The sequence below is a fragment of the Lissotriton helveticus genome, chromosome 9 (genome assembly GCF_964261635.1).
Source record: "Lissotriton helveticus chromosome 9, aLisHel1.1, whole genome shotgun sequence".
NCBI lineage: Eukaryota > Metazoa > Chordata > Amphibia > Caudata > Salamandridae > Lissotriton > Lissotriton helveticus.
In genome coordinates, this window is record NC_136070.1 from 27,319,675 (window position 1) to 27,336,302 (window position 16,628).

The 16,628-nt window shown below is 44.5% G+C and overlaps 1 protein-coding gene across 1 annotated transcript in view; it reads right to left on the minus strand.

The window, feature by feature from the left end:
* The window catches only part of ARHGAP5 (Rho GTPase activating protein 5), a 631,911-nt gene that overhangs the window by 530,203 nt on the left and 85,080 nt on the right, over positions 1-16,628 (minus strand). The window contains exon 2 of the mRNA XM_078659393.1: positions 8,973-12,880. Within this exon, the coding sequence (XP_078515519.1) occupies positions 8,973-12,701 (3,729 nt within the window). The 5' untranslated portion in view covers positions 12,702-12,880. The remainder of the gene's footprint in view (positions 1-8,972; positions 12,881-16,628) is intronic.

Sequence of the window (16,628 nt, forward strand, 5' to 3'; positions counted from 1 at the left end):
TATTGCATCTCGTGGTCAAAGTTTAATCCGTGGTCCACGCTCCGTAAGCGGAGAATCCACGTGGCTTCTAAGCGTCTAAGTCTGAGTTCCCGGTTACCACCCCTTACTCCTAGAGGTACAGTATCTATCCCATAGAAGGATACCGTTTTGTCAAGGTTCTGGTCCGAGCATGCAGCCGCATGCAAGGCCACGGGATATCTCGGATCCTGTTTCTGAATAGCCCTGATGTGCTCTGCAATTCGGTCTTTAAGAGGACGGATGGTACTGCCCACATACATTTTCTTGCAAGCACATTCAATAATGTAAACCACAAAACGTGTAGTGCAGTTAATGTTAGTTCTGATGTTGAATTTGGTTCCTTTAGTGTCGTAAAATTCTTTAGTTTTATGTTTTGCCCAACGGCACATGGAACAAAATCCACATTTGTAAAATCCAGTGTTTTGTACTGTGAGCCAAGTATCAGTTGTTGAGTCTCTTGGGATGGTGGGACTAAGTCTGTTACGTAGCGTTCTTCCCCTTCTGTATGTGATCAGAGGGTATTCACCTATGTATTCCTGAATGCTTTTGTCACCTTTCAGAATACCCCAATGTCTAACTAGACTTCTGCGTAGTAATTTGTTTTGACTGGTGTAGTCAGTGATCAAACGGATCTTGGATGTGTCAGATGCTTTGTCAGTCCGTTTTGGCATTAATGTATCCCCTCTTTTAATGTTTTTCACACGAGTGGTCGCTTTTTGTAGTAGCTCATTTGTGTACCCTCTTCTTTGGAAGCGGGTGGTCATTTCACTTAGATTGAGCATAAAGTCTTTGTCTTCACTGCAATTTCTGCGTGCTCTTAGAAATTCACCATAAGGAATGGTGTTGATTTGGTGTGGTGGATGGGCGCTGTCTGCACGAAGGGTTGAATTACAGGCCGTGCTTTTCCTGAAAAGTCTGCTATTAATTTTATCATTGGAAATGAAAATCTCAAGGTCCAGAAATTCTACTCTGTCTTGGCTAGATACAATAGTGAAGTTCATATCCCACGTGTTGTGATTCAAGTAAGCATGGAAGTCATTCAGATGTTCTTGTGTACCTGACCAGATTAAAAAGCAGTCATCAATATATCTTCCCCAAAATACTATTGAGTCTACAAAAGAAACACCCTTGGGTCCCCAAATCAGGTCTTTTTCCAATGCCCCCATGAAGAGATTGGCAAAGGAAGGGGAAAACTTAGAACCCATGGCCACACCTCTTATCTGTTTGTACCATGAGTTGTTGAACATAAAAACATTGTTCTTAAGGATGAGTTCCATCATTGCTATCAACATGTTTGTGTGTTGCCACATGGTAGCCGGTCGATTGTGTAGGACCTTGGTGATTGTTTCCAACCCTAATTCTGGTCTGATGCTTGTGTATAGTGACACCACATCCATGGTGACTAGAATGTTACCTTGTTGCCACTGTAGATCAGAAAGAAGGCTCAGAATGTGTTTTGTGTCCTGGATATATGAGGGAAGATTACGTACTAAGGGTCCTAAAAATAGGTCGACATATTCCGATAATTTTTCAGTAGGGCCCCCTATGCCAGAGATGATAGGTCTGCCAGGGGGGAAAGGGAGGTTTTTGTGAACTTTGGGCAGTGTGTAAAGCCATGGGTACGAGGGTTTAAAAACTTTTAGATAAAGGTATTCATCTTCATTTAGAAGACCCTCCTCCTTCCATTTAAGTAAAGCTTTGTTGATCAAGGTAGTAAGGGAGGCAATCGGGTTGTGGTTCAGAGGTTCATAGCATGTGATATCCTGTAACTGGCTGAGAATTTCATCATTGTAATCTTTTCTGTTCATAACCACTATGTTCCCGCCCTTGTCAGCTTCTCTAATGATGATGTCATGATCTTGGATTAGAGTGTTAAGGGCTGCCCGCTCCTCTAGTGTTAAATTGTCTTTGTATCTAAATGTATGTCGATCTTTGAAAATGTCCATTCTGTCAATATCTTCCAAAACCCTTTTGTGGAAATTGTCAATTGTATTTCCACCTGGTAAGGTGGGGATCCACTTAGATTTGGACTTGAGCCCACTCACAATGCTGAAATCAGACTCGATATTGAGTTCATCTAATAATCTTTCGGTATCATAAGGAGAGTCTTCATGGTCAGTTAAAGAGAGAAGAAGCTGGGTAGTGTGAATGTCATTTATAGTAAGTACACCTGGTTCAAACTCAGTTGGAATGTTTGTAGTTGTTTTATTGGCAGTAACACGATTAGAGAAATGTTTTTTAAGCTTAAGGTTGCGTACAAATTTAAACACATCGATTTTCAATTTACAAACATCAGTGCTGGTATAAGGGTTAAAGTTAAGACCCTTGCTAAGTAGGGAAATCATAGTGGGGGACAGTACTCTCGTAGATAAGTTGATTACTTGGACTTCTCCCTGGTCCTGGTCTGTTATTTCCGGTTGTTCCCAGATCGGAGTTTCTTTCTGTAGTCTTCTACGTTTCCCCCTCCTACCCCTCCTGGTTTTGGATCTAATATGCGGTTGCCTCTCCTGATTCGTTGTACCTCGCATAAAAAAGGGGTAGTTTCACTATCAGTGCGGGTGGCATCGTCCTCACTGATGCTGACTACGCTAAGAGATGTGGTACTCGAGGAAGCTGAGCTGGCATCTGTTTCCTGGGTTAGATCTCTTCTTTTCTGAGTTTTGTTCTTGATCATAAAGTCATACTTTCTATCATAAGTAAATATTCTGCCGTCGGTGTAATCGGCCTCGTCTCTTTTTAACTGTCTCGCCTTACGGCTTTTAATCTCATTCTGGTGTTTTAATAAGATTTCGTCTAACTTGTTGTAGTTTTTAACTGTAGATTCAGGACGATTAAGATCTTTAATTTCCTGTTCTAGAGTGGCAATTTCGGCTTGTAGTTTGGCTACTTTTCGGTCGGAACTTTCGATGAGAATGTCCATGAGGGTGTGAGAGTTGTTGGTGAGAGCCTCTTCCCATTTCCCTAGAAGATCGCTGTCAAGATCGTCATAGGTGGGGAAGATCTGTGCCCTTAAACCCCTTGGTACGCGTCTGAGTCTAGCGTATTGTTTAAGGGTTGTGCCATCCCACCATTTCGAATTTTCTTGTTTTTTAAGTCTTTCTAATCTAATAAATTTTTCTCTAAGACCCTCCTCCTTGGTGACACTAGGAGTGCCACTAGTGGTTGCTCTATAGGTGGACATGCCCTTGGCAAGATTTTCGAAAAGTTCTTCAGCAGCTTTATCTCGATTCATGTTGCAGCTAAGTGACTCTCCTCAAAGTAGTGATGTGCGGCGGCAGCCCACCTCACCCAATTGGTTGAACAGAAAAAAACAGGGTTTCAAGTGTGAGGCACTGTGAGGGCGCACTGCTTAGATGGCGCACAATTGGTTATATGTAGGCAAAAAGGTGCATGCAGAGGAGAGGAAAAGCCCTGTAACCCCTCACGATGTGTTATTGAGACACACCAAGTACAAGACAAACAAATTCTGCAGCACACTTATACGGAAAGTAAAGTTCAGGCGATGTCTCAATGGACATAAGGTGCAAAGTTCAAAGGCGAAGAAGTTGTCCACCAAATTAAAGAGTCTTCTTTTATTATTCGCACATGTGCCAGCCGACACGTGTTTCGTCGCAAGAAACCACACTGTTTCTGCGACTCATCAGGGCTGGGAAGGATACAAAATCACGGATGGAGTATATAATGTTACAACAAAAAACAACTTATAATGGTGACTGTATATGGTGTGGAGTTGTGATGTGAACGATAGAAGTGAGAAGATTACTATGCATAATCCAGTGTGGACGCACACATTAACACCTGATCACCGGATGAGAGTAAGCGAGTAAAGTGTGTGGTTCTACCACTTATGAGACCCTTTCACTTGTCCACAGGGCCATCACAGCACTGCACGAGAAACATCGTCCATTTTACGCAACCCGTGTTTTCAGCATCACCCGGTCTCGAGCGGAGCCGGGTCGGAATTATCACCGGCACCGCGGTGAGATTTTTCTCCAGTCTCCCCTTTTTTTCTTGCTTTGCTCGTGCCCCTGCCAGGGACACCCGTTCTTTCGCAGTTTGTTCATAACCCTGATCTACGTTAGAACACCCTGTGACGGAACTTATATATATATATTTTTTTCTCTTTTTTCCCCCTCCCCCTACATAATTTTCCTTCCTGACATCACAGATCTGCTGTTCTCACACCTCTCCCCTACAGGTAGGATGCACACCCTGTTCTCTATTTGTGAGCTGTAACCGTCCTTACTTCCTCATTTAGGGTACCTTACTCACCCTTTTTCTTCTTGGTACGTCACTGTTAGTTACGCTTGCATATGTAACGTATAGAACTGTGCCAGACATCACTTTGTAGGCACCACCGTTTCACCTTTTCTACCACACTTTACTCGCTTACTCTCATCCGGTGATCAGGTGTTAATGTGTGCGTCCACACTGGATTATGCATAGTAATCTTCTCACTTCTATCGTTCACATCACAACTCCACACCATATACAGTCACCATTATAAGTTGTTTTTTGTTGTAACATTATATACTCCATCCGTGATTTTGTATCCTTCCCAGCCCTGATGAGTCGCAGAAACAGTGTGGTTTCTTGCGACGAAACACGTGTCGGCTGGCACATGTGCGAATAATAAAAGAAGACTCTTTAATTTGGTGGACAACTTCTTCGCCTTTGAACTTTGCACCTTATGTCCATTGAGACATCGCCTGAACTTTACTTTCCGTATAAGTGTGCTGCAGAATTTGTTTGTCTAGTACATAAGAAGCTGTTCAGCGTGTAACACGTTGCAGGGCATCGTCTTGCGGACGGCTCTCAACAGTACATAAGAAGCAGTGCAGAGTGTATTACGCTGCAGGGCATCGTCTTGCAGACGGCTCTCAACAGTACATAAGAAACTGTGCAGAGTGTATTATGCTGCAGGACATCCTCTTGCTGACGGCTCTCAACAGTACACAAGAAGCAGTGCAGAGTAACACGCTGCAGGGCATTCTCTTGCTGACGGCTCTCAACAGTACATAAGAAGCAGTGCAGAGTGTATTACGCTGCAGGGCATCGTCTTGCAGACGGCTGTCAATATTACATAAGAAACTGTGCAGAGTGTATTATGCTGCAGGACATCCTCTTGCTGACGGCTCTCAACAGTACACAAGAAGCAGTGCAGAGTGTAACACGCTGCAGGGCATTCTCTTGCTGACGGCTCTCAACAGTACATAAGAAGCTGTTCAGCGTGTAACACGCTGCAGGGCATCATCTTGCGGACGGCTCTCAACAGTACATAAGAAGCAGTGCAGAGTATTACGCTGCAGGGCATCGTCTTGCTGACGGCTCTCAACAGTACATAAGAAACTGTGCAGAGAGTATTATGCTGCAGGGCATCCTCTTGCTCACAGCTCTCAACAGTACATAAGAAGCAGTGCAGAGTGTAACACGCTGCAGGGCATTCTCTTGCTGACGGCTCTCAACAGTACATAAGAAACTGTGCAGAGTGTATTATGCTGCAGGGCATCCTCTTGCTCACAGCTCTCAACAGTACAATAGAGTCAAACGCTCCTGCTATTCCGCAAAAGGCTAAAAACCTGGTTGTTCAACCAGTAATCCATTCAAGAACCAGTATCGGAGATCCACGTTCTGAGTCTTAGCGCCGAGACGCCCACGGGCATTTGTTCGCGCTTAATAAATATCAAAAATAAATAAATAAAAAATAAATAAATAAGAAGCTGTGCAGAGTGTAATATGCTGCAGGGCATCCTCTTGCTGACGGCTCTCAATATTACATAAGAAGCTGTGCAGAGTGTAATATGAAGTAGGGCATCCTCTTGCTGACGGCTCTCAACAGTACATAAGAAGCTGTGCAGAGTGTAACACGCTGCAGGGCATCGTCTTGCTGACGGCTCTCAACAGTACATAAGAAGCTGTTCAGAGTGTAACATGCTGCAGGGCATCGTCTTGCCGACGGCTCTCAACAGTACATAAGAAGCTGTGCAGAGTGTAACACGCTGCAGGGCATCCTCTTGCTGACGGCTCTCAATATTACATAAGAAGCTGTGCAGAGTGTAACACGCTGCAGGACATCGTCTTGCTGATGGCTCTCAACAGTACATAAGAAGCTGTGCAGAGTGTAACACGCTGCAGGGCATCGTCTTGCCGACGGCTCTCAATATTACATAAGAAGCTGTGCAGAGTGTAATATGAAGTAGGGCATCATCTTGGAGATCGCTACTATCGGCATCATTGCCGGTAGTAATATGCCGTTAATTACAGTTAAGTAAGGGGGTGACCCCGAGAGACATTAGTTAGGCTGTTGTGCAACAATAACCAGGCATTCCTCAGGAAGACATTGACAATACAGCATAAGCCTCGTGTTGGTGAAGAGAATCTTTACTTCTCCTGAATCTGTAGATCTAGTCAAGGGTTCAATCAAACATTAATTCTAGTCATTTCACCAAGAAAACCCCTTGTTTCAAAGCCTTCTCCACTTCTGCCAAGATATGTGATGCAGCAAGTAGGTACACTTCTGATCTGCCACACACACATACGTTTTGGGGAGCTAAAGGCCACTACAGTCTAATTGATCAGGTTAGATTGAAGGATTCACTCGGGATACGCCCAAGGATGGTCCCACAAAATATCAGACTACCAAAAGAAGCCAAGATAGTGTTGGCTTATGTTGAGTCTCCACTGCAAAGAAATCATGGTTCTTCTTTTGATCGTTAGGAAATAATGGCAATGGTGTCACAGAATGTACACAATGGTTGTCCGTGCATGAGGATTGTTCGGATAGGTGGACCGAGGACACGAAGTAAGCACAGACTTCAACTTGTATATTGTTAGGTAAGTCTTCCTTAAGTTCTTCCGAAAAACAGAGCGCTGCCCTATCGGTTCGATTCATGCTGTTAGCAGCATAGAAAAATGACAGAAAATCATTTACACTTCGTGTCCAGATATAGAGTTATGAAGTTTCCCTCAAATGATCACTTCCTTGAAACAATTTACTATACAAGCGATCAAGTCAGTGGGTGATGGTGTGCCCCACTGACATGTAGCTGGAGAAATCAAAATGTGGAGAAGCAGAGTGAAGAGTAAGACATCTGTGAGGGGAGAAAAGTCAGAAATGAAGCTGCATGTCCTTTCGTGAGCCAGGCCAGTCAGAAGTTTCCACTAAACGAGGATCCCTGCTCAGAACAAACACTTTTGAGTCACTTGCCTTGCACAAGTTATTCCTCATAAAAATACTTAGTGACATGGTTTTCATTATTTGATTGCTTCCCTTTAAGAATATATTGCCACCAAAATGATGAAAGCCAAACAACTGATGCTAGAATAGCTAATCACAGAGGAGGCCTGGGTACTGAACTACAATTTGTGCCCCAGTGGCACTTATTGTGCCAGAACCACTTTGACTCTGAGGATAAGGGCTGAGCAACACGCCATCCAGACATGGACTCCAATGCAGGTGAGCTAAAGGCTCCACAAGGGATCCCACCTGAAAGCCACAATGTCTGCACAGGTTTAACCCAAAGCCAATGCTAACACGAACAATCGACCATCAACAAGCACCAAACGGAAGTGGTAACAGCAAGAGCAGACGTTACAGGTAGAACAGGAGCAGCTCGCAACACAAGATCTTTTACAGAAGTACATGCCTCCCCCCCCCCATCCTAGGGCAGCAACCAAACTCCAAGCATCAGCATTCAGGATCTGGGTAAACCAGCCAATACAAATAATGGCCATCAACAAGTACCAAGCAGAAATAGTAACAGCAAGAAAAGACCCCATATTTAGAACAGCAGAACCTTGCATAATACAGGATATTTTACAGAAGTGCATGCTCCCCATTCCCAAGACACCCCCCCCCCCCCAAAAGGTCAAGCATCAGCATAAGCACTGAGGATCTGGGTATGCCAGCTGACCTGATCATGGTAAACTGCATACCTGGTGACAACCAAGCCAGTCACCAACCAAAATAACAGTCCACAAGACTCCTTTACCTCACCAGGTGCCCTCGTCAGGGAAATCCAAAAACGGACATTGTAAAGGCGCAAAAGAGGTTAAAAACATTCTGCAACATTCTAAAAACAGCTGTGAGATGCATGTGTAAAATAATCTGCATAGAGCATCAAATCACTGCAGCAAACAGGTTCTAGAAACAACTAACCGGTCAGAGTGCCCAATCTCTCGATTTCTACAATGTCATGCCTTCGACTCTTTCGAGGGGATGCAGTATTTATTGGTTTAATTTATACTGATCATATTAGTAAGGGTAGAGTCAGCTGAAAAGTATACAAGTGTAATTTCCTAACTGAAGATCACTCATTTCATTCACCCTGGAAATGTTAAAGGCTGAATCAGCCCTTCAGGATTCAAACTTGTGACCTGGTTGTCAGACTGGGTAAGTGGATTTTAATCAACTGAGGTACATCACCATTAGAAAATACATCATCGCGGGCACTCGACTTTAATCACACAATGCGATGGTCACAATTGGGTGACAGCAGCAACGCTCCAAGAAGACTCGTTCAAAACACTTAAACATTCAAATGAGAAGAAGGCATCAGAATGCAACACAATGAAGACATCTTGCAACAACAGACGTGGAGTCAGCTCAGATGGATAATGAAAGGAAAGCAAGGCAGTCACTGAGGAGGACGAAGAATGGTGGTCACTCCAGAAAGAGAGCTGCCTCCACAGGAGGCTCAGTTACACACAAGGACAGAGAGAAGGCCGGAGTCGGAAGAGCACAAGGCACACACATGAAGTCAGGAAAGCAGGCAGGGCTGAGTTCTTGGAAACACTGCATTTCGAGGGCAACTCTGACCTCGACTCTGAAAGAGACAGGCAGACAGTGAAGTTCTCCTCATTTAGAAGTTGCAACCACATCCACTCAAAATGCATGTTCATACTCAAAAATGTAGTCTATGTTAACAGATGAAAATAAAAAATGAAAACCATACCTTTGTTTCGTCCTTCACTTTGGGAGGTTTTCTTCTCGGCTTTTTCTCATACACTTCCTGGTCAGAGGCGATAGCAGGATTGTCGATCCCACCAGCACCGGCCCAGTCCACTGGAGAAAGGAGGGGATCTTCCTCACTTCCATATTCCTTTGGTTTCCATTTTGGTTTGTTGTTCGGTGGAGCTTCGTCATCACTTGCATCAGAATTGGTTGCCGGATAGTAAGACCTGGGTTTACTATATAGTGTCTTGGACTTGTACTTGTACTTGGAAGGCCGCCTTTCCACGTGATTCTTTGACCGCTCTGAAATCCCATTTTCCTCCTCTCCCTGTGCATGAGCAACCCCATAGTAGTTCTTCATTTTGATTAAACGGTTGTGGCTGTCCTCAGTGCCACAAGAATCAAGAAATCCCCTACCTCGTAAAATGCTATCATTTGATTCAGAGTGGTTATCGGACGATTCCAAATCCTCAGGGTGTGCCAGCGGCACACGAGGAAGCCTCTTTTGGTTCCTAACAATACCAGCCTCAATAGTTTTAACCAGGATTGGATCCAGCGGCTTTACATTTTTCTTGGGTACACCTGGTTTGGGCCTTATAGGGGGCGGCACTTTGTGGCCACGCTCAAGGTCGTGGCAGTTAATGGGGGTGCTGCTGTGTATGGGGTACTCATTACCCTCCATGTCCACTCGAAACTTAGACCGGTTCTCACTAGGTGTCGGTAGTAATTGCACATCATCCCCAATTGGACTATATGGCGGTGGGGCTTCCGTATCATCTTCCGAATCTGGATAGTAGCTATAAGGTGGAGAACTGCCCCGGTGCAGGGGAAGGTAGACATCTTCACTCGTGTTGGTGGATTGCCGGGTATTATCAGTCGCATATGAGTTCTCAATCACAGTCTTTTTCTCCAACACATCGCTAAAGAAGGGTGTAAAAACCTCGGTCTGGCGATGATACTGAGACAAGGAATAAAGGGTAGTGAACTTTGCAGAGATTTCTGTGGCAATGTGCTCGCCTTCTGTCATCAGCTCTTTGATTGCATCATTCTGAAAAAAGTCAGCCTGGCTGTCTGTGACTGCAACCAACTGGACAGGAATGGTATCCTGGACCTCGGACAGAAAAGCCCGAAGCATACCCATGGATGCTTTACGTTTGGCAGAGTAAACCAAGATGTACCCATGCACCAACTCATCCTTCCTTACTCCAATGGACGAATGGTACGACAGGATGGTGATCTGTATCCGTCTCCTTTTCTCACCAATGATTTTATCAAGCATTAAGGAGTTATTCTGGCCAGGCTGAGCGGCGCTGCAGGTTTGAGAGTCGAGGAATGGTGAAAGAATGAGATCGACACTGAAAGGATCCCCGCACATGGCACACATCACAATTATTAAGTCTGCTTCGGATAGATCCTTAATGATGGGAACAGGACTTGCGTCATCAAAATTGTACTTCATGGCTTCCAGCACGCCCCGTAGAGCTTGTTTTATTTGTGTATCATTAAATTTACGTGGGTATGTACCAACAGGTACATCTACAAAAGGACACTGCAACTTATTGGCTAGCTGTTGCCCTTGATGCCTCAAAATAGGTAGATTCTTAGCAGCGCTGTCTCTCTGATTTGCTAAAACTAAAGTGAATGAAAGATTGGCCATATGTTTATCCCTTTTTACATGTACAGCTTCAGACCTTATTTTTCCAATACAATCTCCAATGAAATTAAGCGACTCGATGGAGCTAAAAACGCAGAAGCACCCATGTGGTTTGAAAGTGGAGCTCCATAACTGAGTTACAAGGTATGGGGAATTTGCATCGAGCAGTCTCAATTCAATTTCATAAATTTTGCCATCTAAGGCATACTCGTCATCCGTGGACTGCGTCCGTATTTCATTTGCCATCTCCTGTGCCAACCCATCTTTGCCCAAAATAAAAAGGTTAAGCTTGTCCACGCTGGCACCATCCTGATACATGGTCAAGCGCCCAGTGTTGGACTGCAGAAGGCGATTGCTAAGCACTTGCTCCACTTTGAGGTCCATGCACTGCTGGCCACTGAGACACGTATCTTTAGTAGGATGATAAACAAAACCTATGTGCTTCAGGAGAAGAGATTCCCTGTCAGGGGCAAGTTTCTGTAAAGCTTTGTACCTAGGCTCTTCACCGAGGACTGCATGAATTTCACTCATCTTGTCAGTACTGGGCGTTGCATTGAGGTCCAAGTCATAAAAAAGCTCAGCGTGCTCAAAAAGCATTTCCTGAAACTCCTCTTTGGCTTTTTCCACTATTTCCCGCTGATGCTTGCTGTACACATCTCGACGATCAGTTTCGTTGATAAATTTGTACGCGTCCTCCTCCATCACAAAACACATGATTTCTTCCCAGGCCTGACCGGGGGAAATGAAATTAATTCTCTCAAGAATTTTCTTCAGCTTCTCCTTCATTTCCACCCTCCTCTTTTCTGATATTAAGTGCTGCACGTGGTTCTGGTACACCTTCTCAGCTTCTAGAGTGCAGAGGAGGTCGAACGGGATCCGCTTGTCGTTCACCTTGTCAAGCTGGTCGGTCTGATCCCAGGGACTCTTTTCAAGCACAACAAACCACAAGTGAAAATCAGCCCTTTTCTCCAGGACACTCAACGCTTCTGACCAGTTCAAATGTTCGATTTCCTCCAGATTTGGCATGAGTGTGTTCAAAGTTCTAGGTAATGTGGTGAAATACTCCTCTCTACGTTTCCGGATGTGCTCCTGCTTCAGTTGTTGTATATGCTTCGAAAATGTGTTTTTGGCTTTGTGAGTCCCTTCCAGATTGATATAGTCCTCATAGTCAGGATGGTTTTTCAATTTGTTGCTCACAGTTTTCCACGTTTCATGGTAATTCCTCACAGTTTGCACAATAAGTTTTTCAAATTTGTCTGTTGCAGTGGCAACGAGCTGTCTATGTGTTTTATAGGCATCCAGATAAGGAATTATTTTGGGCTTCCCACGTGCTTTATCCAACATTTGCACCAGTGCAGTGAAACAAGTCTCGACATTGATGTTATATCGCGCTGATGTTTCTACAACTGGAACATTTTTTTTCTGTGACGCAAAGGCCTGAACTTCCCGCAGGTAATGGTCCACACACTCGTCACACTTGGTTGCTGCAATGACAACAGGTTTTTTAGACTTTGCTACTTGGGAGTACAGGTTATTTACAAATTTAAGCTGATCATCAAACTTCCTGTTGCATCCTTGGCTTACATCAATGCACAGTACAAAACCATCGACATTCAACCTCCCCTCTGGCATCTGCTTCTGCTCAAAGTCCTGCTCCAGTCCTAGCTGGTCAGTGCAAATGTACATCAGCTTCTCTGCAGACTGCAGTTTGGAGGCAGCGGCACGCTTGATGTAGGGCTGCAAGTTTGTACTTCGGTGAGGCAAGAACGTCTGGTCATCAATGAACTCGGTTTGCTCAATAACATGGTTTCGGCATTCAATCCCTTCTTCCCCATTTTGAATTACGTCACCCCAGTACAAAAAGTGATCATTGTTGACCACGCGCCCACCGAAATCAATAGTGCTAAGCACAGAGGTGTGCTCAGGGTAATAGTCATCTGCCTTGGAGCGGACAAATCTGTTACACAAGCAAGACTTCCCAACGCCACAGTTGCCCTTGTCCTTTTCTGTCCCAGACAATCCCACCACGCTGACGGTGTACGACGGGGGCCGTGCCTCTTTGTTCTTGGCCATCATAACTCTCCTCTCATCCTGCTGCACTCCTCGAGGTAACAGGATGGATCTCTCATGCTCAAGACTTCCGGTGAGGCTGAAGAGGTGTATCCTAAAGTGCAAGCCTGATCATGTCAGCTCTGCCAGCTTCTCCACCACTCTTCTCCGAATTGAGATCTTTAACATCATGGGCCATCTTCTATCTGAAGACAGAGACAGAGAAGCAGTTAGTTGTGAGCAGCCAAACGTCTGCAAAGATAGACTTCAACCCAACTCCTACACACAAAGCATTACAAGTCATATTTCTTGTAGTGTAATGAAACAGACAACTTATTTTCAACGGTCAGTATTTGTTAAGGAGAGAATACATGTTAGTGTTCAGAGAGAGAGAGATTGAGAGAGAGAGAGAAATTTAGTACAAACCTTCCAAGGGCATTAGGAGTCCCTCCTAAAAGTTTTAAAATAGTCCCAACCTTTGTTCACAAATCAAGTGCCCCAAAAGAGACAATAAGGCCCATTAGCAAGCTTTTCAATGTCCACAGATGCAGCCCACTGACGTAGAAGCACCAAAAGGTGAACATCAATGTGAAAAAACATGCTCATTCGTATGTTTTCGACAGCAGAATGAAAGAGGACACGAAAAAGCATTGGGCTCGAATGTCAACTAGCACCTTGAGAGAAAGTAGTCAGAGGAGCAAATGTCAGAAATCTTGTAGCTAGGAATGAGGCAAAAAAATAACTACTCAGAACAAGGATAAAAGCGAGAAATTCTCCCTGTCTTGAGGGCGGGATGTGGGGTTCAAGCAGGATAGAGTTTGGCAAAATAGTCCCAATTTAAACAAAGCATAGTGTTAGAGACTTCATCTTGATGGGCATAAAGTACGGTCACTGCTGCTGAAGCAGGCCCTCTAAGGGTGCTAGGAGGAGAGTCCCAGCTAGCCTTCACCTGGAGATGAACGGCTACATTGTGAGATAAACTACAGGAATAATTGTAATGGATAAGAATCATAAGATTTAAACTATAGCATTCGTATTTAACACCACTGTAAAAACAGGCCCATACGTACCTTTTTAAGAACTTTTCTATCCATGTGCAACCATAGGTGATTGTTCACACATTCCTGACAACTATTTATTTTTAGACCTTCAGCCAATTAAGATAGATGGGTCACAAGTTAGCATAAGGAGGTGAAACTCAATACCACAAAACGAGCTGCACTATTCTAATTGGCCAATAAAAGTAAAGCTTACAGAAACCACAAACGTGACCCTGTTAAAGACAGTATTTTTCCAACTGCACACGACAAACACACAAAGCACTCCGCCTCAAAAACTATCCCTGTTCCCCTTTATCCTCTCAAACCTCAGTAAACCTTAAAGTCCTGTGTGGATTTCTGTCCCACTCTTCGTACCCTATATATTAATGCTGCCTCCCGATGTTGCCACCCAGAGCCATTCCGTTATTACACCAGTGTTCAAGAAGGGGGAATAGAAACGACCCTTCCGGTTATAGGCTCATTTCCTTAATTGAGGTGGGGTTAAAGGTCATACTGAAAGGATTAACTCGGAGTTAAGGAACTGAATATATTGTCTGATATTCAATAGGGTTTCATTCTAGGAGGGGCACTGTGGAGCAGAATCTTGATCTTCATCTCCTAATTAATAAAAATGTCCGGGCGAAAAAGGGTTCCCTTCATGGACCACAGCTCTACATATGATCTGGTTAACAGAGAGAAGCTCTGGGCAGAGCTGGGTTCATCTAGCCTTCATGGACCACAGCTCTACATATGATCTGGTTAACAGAGAGAAGCTCTGGGCAGAGCTGGGTTCATCTAGCCTTCATAGGCCACAGCTCTACATATGATCTGGTTAACAGAGAGAAGCTCTGGGCAGAGCTGGGTTCATCTAGCCTTCATGGACCACAGCTCTACGTATGATGTGGTTAACAGAGAGAAGCTCTGGGCAGAGCTGGGTTCATCTAGCCTTCGTGGACCACAGCTCTACGTATGATCTGGTTAACAGAGAGAAGCTCTGGGCAGAGCTGGGTTCATCTAGCCTTCATGGACCACAGCTCTACGTATGATCTGGTTAACAGAGAGAAGCTCTGGGCAGAGCTGGGTTCATCTAGCCTTCATGGACCACAGCTCTACATATGATCTGGTTAACAGAGAGAAGCTCTGAGCAGAGCTGGGTTCATCTAGCCTTCACGGGCCACAGCTCTACATTTGATTTGGTTAACAGAGAGAAGCTCTGGGCAGAGCTGGGTTCATCTAGCCTTCACGGGCCACAGCTCTACATATGATCTGGTTAACAGAGAGAAGCTCTGGGCACAGCTGGGTTCATCTAGCCTTCACGGGCCACAGCTCTACATATGATCTGGTTAACAGAGAGAAGCTCTGGGCAGAGCTGGGTTCATCTAGCCTTCATGGACCACTGATCTACATTTGATTTGGTTAACAGAGAGAAGCTCTGGGCAGAGCTGGGTTCATCTAGCCTTCATGGGCCACAGCTCTACATATGATCTGGTTAACAGAGAGAAGCTCTGGGCAGAGCTGGGTTCATCTAGCCTTCATGGGCCACAGCTCTACATATGATCTGGTTAACAGAGAGAAGCTCTGGGCAGAGCTGGGTTCATCTAGCCTTCATGGACCACTGCTCTACATATGATGTGGTTAACAGAGAGAAGCTCTGGGCAGAGCTGGGTTCATCTAGCCTTCATGGACCACTGCTCTACATATGATGTGGTTAACAGAGAGAAGCTCTGGGCAGAGCTGGGTTCATCTAGCCTTCATGGACCACTGCTCTACATTTGATCTGGTTAACAGAGAGAAGCTCTGGGCAGAGCTGGGTTCATCTAGCCTTCATGGGCCACAGCTCTACATATGATCTGGTTAACAGAGAGAAGCTCTGGGCAGAGCTGGGTTCCTCTAGCCTTCATGGACTACTGCTCTACATTTGATTTGATTACCAGAGAGAAGCTCTGGGCAGAGCTGGGTCCATGGGGGTGGATGTGGCTGTGATGAGCTTTCTCAGGGATCTTCATTGTGGGCGGACAGCTTCACTCAGTTATGGCAATAACGGCAAATACACTAAGCACCTTGCCCTTAGAAAGCAGGGCTGCATCTGGGTCCCCCTTACTTTTCATTGCGTGTGTTTACCGATTAGAGAAAGCACTCCTTATATCGGGCCTAGATGTGCCAAGAGTCAGGGCAGATTGCTCCCAGATCCGTTATATACTGATAATGCGGTTTTAAAATTCACACACTTCGAAGCCTGCAGCAGCTGTTAGATCTTTTTGTTGATTTCACGAGTAGTCTGAATTTGCATACTAATATTAAGAAGTCACATGTGATGGTCCTGGGACCGGAAAAAAACAAAAAGTGTCACATTTCCTGCTCAAGGTCATGTTTTAAACAAGGTTGATACTTTTACATACTTGGGTATCTTAATAGATTTAAGATTCAGTCGGGAAACCCCAATAAAAAATAGAATACCGGAAAATTTAGGAGCACGTGAGCCGGAGTAAATGATTTTTCCTCCTGATTGGGTCATAAGCCACTGAAAACTATGTTGGTGGTTTACAAAGCTAAATGTATTCCCATTTCTACCTTTGGGAGGGAGATCTGGTGTTATGTGACTGTAGATCCCTAAAGGATTTATTTTCTGCTACTCTTCGAGGCTCTTTTAGGGGAGGACAATATACTCCCACTGAAATATTACATGAAGAGCTAGGTAGGAGTTACACTGTAGATTATATTCAGTTACTACCTCCTTTCTTATGGTGTACTGTCAAGGTAAAGAATGTTCTAGGTGTGAACAGATTCATTATTTTAGACTGTATGAAGCTATATTAGGGGCAATATTCTCTGGCTTGTATACGTTAGCAAGCATTTTAGAGTTCCAGGGAGACTGGAGCTATCATCAAAGTATTATTAAAACAAGTATTTACAA